The sequence below is a fragment of the Aristolochia californica genome, unplaced genomic scaffold (genome assembly GCF_029961685.1).
Source record: "Aristolochia californica isolate CCGP_79_NKW_82.1479 unplaced genomic scaffold, dmAriCali1.0.hap1 SCAF_7, whole genome shotgun sequence".
NCBI classification, from domain to species: domain Eukaryota; kingdom Viridiplantae; phylum Streptophyta; class Magnoliopsida; order Piperales; family Aristolochiaceae; genus Aristolochia; species Aristolochia californica.
In genome coordinates, this window is record NW_027182268.1 from 35,621,152 (window position 1) to 35,629,056 (window position 7,905).

At 36.8% G+C, this 7,905-nt stretch overlaps 1 protein-coding gene across 1 annotated transcript in view; it reads right to left on the bottom strand.

Moving 5' to 3' along the window:
* The window catches only part of LOC137937639 (sugar transporter ERD6-like 6), a 28,657-nt gene extending 22,574 nt beyond the window's left edge, over positions 1-6,083 (bottom strand). Inside the window, exons 1-11 of the mRNA XM_068782744.1 lie at positions 5,595-6,083; positions 5,412-5,474; positions 5,198-5,287; positions 5,060-5,119; positions 4,900-4,965; positions 4,667-4,732; positions 4,512-4,587; positions 4,157-4,221; positions 3,932-4,024; positions 3,645-3,725; positions 3,476-3,560 (exon numbers count right to left, since the gene is read on the bottom strand). Coding sequence (XP_068638845.1) covers positions 3,476-3,560; positions 3,645-3,725; positions 3,932-4,024; positions 4,157-4,221; positions 4,512-4,587; positions 4,667-4,732; positions 4,900-4,965; positions 5,060-5,119; positions 5,198-5,287; positions 5,412-5,474; positions 5,595-5,798 — 949 coding nt within the window. The 5' untranslated portion in view covers positions 5,799-6,083. The remainder of the gene's footprint in view (positions 1-3,475; positions 3,561-3,644; positions 3,726-3,931; positions 4,025-4,156; positions 4,222-4,511; positions 4,588-4,666; positions 4,733-4,899; positions 4,966-5,059; positions 5,120-5,197; positions 5,288-5,411; positions 5,475-5,594) is intronic.
* Positions 6,084-7,905: the final 1,822 nt, after the last annotated feature.

Sequence of the window (7,905 nt, forward strand, 5' to 3'; positions counted from 1 at the left end):
AATAACCACCTTCGAATCCCCCTCAATGTGAATAGGACTATTATAATGGTCACAATAAACGTGAAGCCCATTGAGAAGACTGTGAATCTCTGCCGTCATTGAATCAACAATGTCAAGCGGGTCAGCATATGATAAACATTGATTGCCTGAGGGATCTGAGATAACACCACCAAAACCTGCCTTTCCGGGATTACCCTGGGAGGAACCATCAAAATTTAACTTAAGGAAACCAAACTCTGGGGGATCCATTCTTGCATGACTGGGGTCTTGGTCCCACGCCTCATATTTTCAATAGTGTTCCAATTATCACGGATGGAGGAACTAGCAAAGGAGGAGAAAGGCTTTTTAGTAAGGAGCCAAGTAGAGATCTAGCCAGTCACACAGTCTGCCACACTAGACACAGAGTTACTTCTAGTATCAAAACGTCTCCGATTACGTTCATTCCAAAGCCCCCACGGAATAAAATCAGTGCATGCGGAAATCAGAAGCTTACCAAGCCCAGGGAGGGGAGTACCAATTAGCATCTTATTGAAAGAGATCAGACCCAATGACATACAGAATTGTAAACCCATGTTATTGAGAATGGAAAACCATACCCTCTAGGAAAACGAGCAGTGGAGCAAAATGTGATTGACTGATTCAACCTCATAGTTGCATAGGGGGCAGAGAAGGTCAATTGCTAGATGACTCTTCTTCTGAGCACATCTGCCGAGAGTATCTTTCCATGGTAAACACTCCAAACAATTTTTTTTATCTTTGGCGGGACATAGAGATGCCATGAAAAAAGAACATCATGATCCCTTTGGTTTGTATGTCAATCATTGATGAAGCTTTAAGCAGAGGATACTGTGAAGATACCACTTTTATCAGGCCACCATATCATCTTATCCGCAATTAAAGGCCTCAATCTGAAGATTTGTAGAGATTCCATCAACCTACTTGCCTCCAGAGCCTCAGTATCACAAAGACCCCTTCTAGGGTGTAAGTTCAATCCATCATCTTCAAAAGCATCAACAACCGATATATTCTTTTGCAGAGATAGGAGGAAAATGTTCCTTTAAGTTGACTATAGGTGCTTGATCCGTCCCCCAGTCCTCCCAAAACTTTAAAAATCTTCCATTACCAACATAGAATCTGACAGCTGAAGAGAACTTGGGGATAAGAAGATATAAAGATCTCCAAATTGGAGAAAGACTTCTCCGATTGCCACCTGAGATCCACCAAGGAGAAGGACAGCCAAGTTTCGCAGATACCATTTCCTTCCAAAGATTAGAAGAAACATTGTTATATTTCCACAGCCATTTTAAGAGCATTGCCTAGTTCATATCCTTCGATTTTCGGATCCCTAGTCCTCCCCTATTTTTTGCCATACAGACATCATCCCATTTGACCAAATGGTACTTAAAAGTATCACTCGATCCTCTCCATAGAAATCTTCTTTTAAGCGTATCCATGGCATTGCAAACCGAAATAGGACAAGGCATAAAGGATAAATCATAATTTGGAATACCTGCGATACAAGACTTCAAGAGAATGAGTCTGTCTACTTTGCTAAGAAACATGCTCTTCCAAGTTGCTAGACAGGTCTCCAATTTTTCCACTACTGGATTCCATAAACTTTGGGTAATGCGGCCATTAAAGAGAGGGAGACCAAGGTAGGTTGATGGGATAGTGGAGGCTTTACAACCAAATATATTTTCCAACTCCTCTAATAAAATAGGGCAAGTATTAAAACCCATAACGGAAGTTTTCCCCCAATTAACTTTTTGCCCCGAGGCAAGCTCAAAAAGTCCCAAAACAGCTTTGATCCTTCTTGCACTATCTATATTAAAACCCAAATCGGAAGTTTCAGATTGTTTTCTTTCCATTATGAACCTCTTTTGAGAAAGCTTTTGATGTAAACTGACGCTATAAAAAGCCTTTCAGCTCCTCGGGGAGAATTTTATCAGCTTACAGTCAATAAAATATTATTGAGTTTTGTCTTTTGTTATACGGACTTTGTAAATCCTCAGGTCAAGTTAAAGTGTACTGCAAATATTGATATTTGTTCCAATAGTTCCAAGTGCAGCAAAGTCTCATGAGGACTGCTCTATTTATATTTGTTCCAATAGTTCCAATAGTTCCAATAGTGTACTGTTCTATGGATCCAATAGTTCCTCCTGTTCAGGCCTATTATCGTGCGTCAAGCCTAGCAAGATTTAAGTATTCATTACATTTGTGGATGATTTGTTCTTCAGTAATCTATCACATCTATTGAAAGAAATAACAAAAGTCTTGTCTATTTTTCAAATTTTTATCATAAAACGAAAAACAGTTTCATACATCATCTTCATTTGATTATGCTCTTCAAATCAATCTCAATGTTTACATTCAGGAACTTGTAATTTATATGAATTTTCAGAGTCCAATCTCACAAACTCTCATTGAAGGAGAGTAATTGAGATACCAATTCACTCAATTTTCTTGTGGGCTTCCTTCTTACTAAAGCTCTGTAATTAGAAAGAATTGGTCAGTCTTTGTCAGGTCTCATTACTCTTCTCCTCCATCTATGCTCAGTTGGGAGCCTCCTTCAGTGGTATATCTTCAATTAAACTTTGGTGGCAGTTTTTTAGGTAATCCCAGGGCTAGTGTTAAAGATGGGACCATCAGAGATCATAATGGAATAGTTCAAAGCACTTCCTTAGGTTCAATTTATAAGTGTAATTCAATTGAAGCTGACATTAGAGTTCATATAAAAGGATACAGCTTTGTGCTTAAAAATTCTAGCCCCATCATAGATGAAGGAGACTGTTTTACAATCATTTCATGGCTTTCTTGTTCCTCCAGTCCTGCTTGACTGCTTCAGCATTATTATGATGTAATAGCTTATTTGTGTATAGATATCACTGTTTCTTGGATTCGTAGGTTAAGATCAGTGAATCATATTGCAGATAGATTAGCTAAGTTCCTAGATCTTGCATTTTCACTGGGAATTCTTCCCCCTTGAGGCTTGAGGGCTTTCCCCTTCCCCGTTTGTAATATCTCCATTTTCATTAATAAATTGCACAAAAACAAAGACAAAGCTAACCAACTTCTGCAATGAATTGTAATTTGTTTCATCTTGATGGAAGTTATAAGAGTTTCAGAGTGTATTCATCATCAGTATCCAAGGAAGAACTACTATTAACCTTTAAAGTTTCTCTGCACAGTAGGAGTTGCGGAAAGGGGTAAAGATAGTTTGCATCCAAGCACACGGACTCTCCGAGTACTTCTTCAAGTATCTAACCAATATTGGATTGGATGGGTAATTAATGTTAAACTATATCTATTGTAACCACAGAATGACTAACTGTTCTATATCTATATTTATGATATAGATTAAATTTTTCTAATAAAAGTTGAAAAATACTTCTCCACTATTTTAACACCTTGACAAGAACGTATGGGAGAGACCATAATGCATGTCCTATTTCTTTGAGCTGTAGCAGAAACTTACCAGCTGCTTTAAAGATATTACTGGAATAAAATAGGATGCCGTTGATTCCACTTAGCTGCTGCAGTACAAGTAAACCAATTCCTACCTGCAGAATGTACAGTAGTGTTAACCATCAAACACAGAAGACAAAAAAGCAAAAGAACATGAAACACCAGATAAGCTCTAATACCATCAGAGGAAACCAATATCTCCTTTGCTTGAGTTCTGAAAAGTTAATTGTAGTTCTTCTTCTTGTCGATGCAAGAGACCTCTGCACAAAGAAATTTTGTTATCAATTAAAGGTTAGATCAATTTTGTGTATAAGCAGCAAAGTTATCGATACTGTTCCTGAAATCCTGCATACTACTGCATTAACTCCTGATGCTACAACAGCAGCATGTAACAAAACAGATTATGTAGATGCCATATGAAAAAAGATGAAGCACAACATAAAGGCAATGTCATTCAAATTTACACCTTGATTTCATTCACTTCAACAGAAATATCAGTATCAAACCCCCGTAGCACTTGCAAAGATGCTTCAAAATCTTCCATCATGCCCATTTTTGCCTGGTTTCCAACACAAACATGGGTAAAAAAAGACAAACAAGAAGAAGAAAAAAATCAACACGTTAACCTAAGGTAGACCAGGCTAACTCTCACATATTTACAACAATAACAGAAGGCTATGATGAAACTCACCAGCCATCGTGGAGATTCAGGGATGAAAAACAGAGCTGGTATGAGAACAGTGCAAGGCAAAATTCCTGCCAGACAAAAACAGTAGTACAAATGCTTTCTAGAATATCAAATCTCCCTTTGGGTATCTTTATTCTTAAAATTGGAATTACAGCAAAGAAAATCATACAATTTTTTGAAATCTTTAAAAGAAATTGATTGAGCATTTCAATCCTATAAGAGACAAAATAGTGTAAATTTGGTAGTTGCCACAGCAGAGATCAAACATGAGGAAGATCTAATCTCTGTAGCATGATTCCACAGTGAATAGCAAATCCAGCCAAAATATTAATTGATGTCTATAACAGAAATGATTGACCTATCACCGCAAGCAATCTCCAGTGGAGAAACAGCCCAAAGAGATATGCTAGCATTATGCCAAGAGTAACAGACAGCTGCAGAGAAAGATGGTGTCAAACAAAACAAAAAATAATATCACTTTGTAGCTACCAAAAATGCTAGCTGGTAACCAACCTGATTAACAGAGCCAAGGGCCCCTCTCAAATTCTGAGGAGCTATCTCTGCTATATAAACAGGCACCTATAATGAATCACCAAGAACACAGATACTATTAGATTTTCTTTCTCCTAATATGATTACCAGAGACAGGAGCAATTAATCATACCATGTATTCGACCCAAAAACAACGAAATAAAACAAAAATCATAAAAAAAGAGAAGAAAGACATCAAGAAAAACAAAGTATACCGTGTAGGAAATCACCCCTACTCCAAATCCTTCCAGCAATCGGCCCATATACAAAAATGAGGAGTCCTTGGAATGAGAACGACAAGAAATTGTAAGAGCTGCTGAAGGAAACTCATTGGCGACAATCATTTATGAAGAACCATGACTAAACTCAACTCACTTTTGCAAATGATATGGCAAGCCATCCAATAATGTTAGGAATGGAAGCAATCATCAACGACTGCGAAGTTGGTCAAATTGTTAGGATCGACTCAAAAGACATAACTAAAATTTCCACAAAGAGCATCTGCAGAAGTACCCCCTTGCGCCCGATGTACTCAGCAATTTGCCCGCTGGCAATAGCACCGACCATGGCTCCCACATTGGACAGAGAACCAAAAAGAGAAAACTGTTCCACTCCACATGATTAAAGGCAAGCACAGAGACAGAAATAAAACAGTAGAAGGACAACAATAGCTTGGAATACGAAGAGAAAGGCATAGTTTGGAACAATAACAAAAGGGAGTATGTACCTCTGAGACAGAAAGGCTGAGATCGCTGATAATCTCTGACTGCGTAGGGGACGAGTAGCCAGCCTGCGATTGGAGAGCAAAGAGGAAACAAAATATACATGAATAAAAACTAAGGACTAACTAAGAAGGAAATAATGGCAATGCAAGATAAAAAAGAAAACAGAGGGAGAATATCGACTCTACAGTATATCCGAATTGGATGGGACCCAAGGCCACTATAAGAGTGCACAGGACAACGGAAACGGAGCTGTCTCGGATGACCTGAGCTGAAGACCCCAGCTTCTCGATCATGCTCGACTGCCTTGAGCCCATGCGGTACCAACTTCCAGAGTGCAGAAAAGGCTTACGGAGATCTCCTCCTTCATCATTGTCGTCCCTAAAACTCATGGTAGAGTGCAGGTACTGGACAGAAATACGCTCGAGCTCAAGTCAAATTTTAACGACGACGATAACAACAGTAGCGATTTGAATTCGCCAGGCACATGGGAATTACGATTAGGGCGGTATTCCCCTTCGTTTTTCTCTGTGTGGATTTGTTGGATGAAAGAGGAGGCGACAAGCGACGGAAGGATTTGCCTCTGCAGATTGGCGTGGCGGAGGTGATGAGACCACGAGGAAGAAGGAAATGATGAACCGTTTGATCCAAAAAAGGAACCGAGGAAGCGGGCCATCTTGCTTACAGCTGTCGCAAGATTTATAGACTCATTTTTGGCTGCGGCGGAGAAGCTTTCCCTGTAGGCAAAACCGGTGTCTGTTACTTCGATTATTGTCCGTTTGGTTTGGTAATTTGCGTGGAGGGACTTTCCTTTTCCAGTTACCTCTCTCGCCATTCTCGGCCTTCTTATCTTCTTAGGTTGCCTAAAAATTAATTTTTTTAATCATTATTTTTTTACAAGAATATTTCTTTTAAAATAAAGCAAATTATTTCTTTGGTATTTTTTAAAAAATATATAATTAATATTTATTTAATAAATATACTCCTCTTACCATAAATGGGTTAATATTCCCACAGATCTTATAAATTGTTGACCCATAATCTAGCCTTTAAAATTTATATGCAATCTATTATATTTATTTCATCATAAAGTACAACACGATGGCATTTTAGTAATTGATCTTTTCATAAATTATTCCTCAATTTTATTTATTTATTTATTGTAAACTCAAGGAACAAATTTTGCTTTACCAAAAGTACACCAATTGTTTGATTTAGACATAAAAAAAAAAAAAAAAACCCAGGAATCCAAAAGGTTTAATTGAACAAAAGAGCAAGAATCAAATTGCTCCCAGTATATTTGAAGCAAATCAAATTGAAGGAGACCATCCTTTTTTATAATTTAAATACTTAAATCAACTTGCTACCAATATGTTGTTTTCTATAATTAATTTCCTTAGAAAATTTTCTTCTTTATATATTTTGTTAGATTTTTAGGTTTTTTATTTTAGTATTTTCTTAACCAACTCGAATTTGCGCCTATTCGAGCAATTTAATAGTCAAGTCGAGTTCAAGTTTGACAACTCACAAATCCAAACAAATCCAAACCAATCCAAACTAGTCCACTTCAATATGTTTGGACAAAACTTATCACAACCAACTAGTCCACTTTAATATATTTTTCATTAGTATATAAATACATATACATGACTCATCCAATACAAAAAACCATTAACATTGATCCGTTAAGATAACCATTGATCAGACAACAAAGATAATCGTTGATTGAACAACTGTTGATCATGGTCAAATAGCTAAGATAGTGTTTCACATGTTTTGCACCAAATGATTTTTCGTATTAGATCAACCCTTTACATATACAACTGATATAACCGTTTCGCATGTTTCGCACCAAATGATTTTTTGTATTGGATCGGCCGTATGTATATATATTAACTTTATAGATAGAATATGTTATGGTCAAGTTTAGAGAAGCTAGTGGAATTTATAAAACAAGAAGAGTTTGAAAACCAACAAGTGAGTAGCTTTCTAACGAAGAAATTTTTTTCTCCAAAGAGAAGGCTTTCACCTAATTTAAATTTAAAAACGAAAACCTTTCTTAATCAATGACTTAGAAGTAGTAGTTCTACCAAAGTTTCTAAGGAGAATGGGTCTTGAAAGGACCAATCTATCACAAGGTAGGGTTTCAGAGGCATGTCCACAATGTATTCATGACATAATAAATAAGTCTTATTTAAAATATAAAAAAACACAAGCAAGCTCCTGTTTTGTTTCAATGGATACAGCAGCATTGCAATGCTCAACATTGACAATTTTCGCCGACGCATGTTTGAGATGATTTGATTAAAAAAATTGAAATCACCAAGGGAATTTTTGTATGTGCTGTATATTAATTTGTATTAATTAGAAGTAATAATAAATGAAAAGAAAAAAATTGAAGCAATATTAGATGAAAAGAAACGGAAAGTTTTGGTACATCTAATACAAATTAAGACGTAGCATAAGCAGATAGAAAACATGAAAATAGTGCAAGTAAAA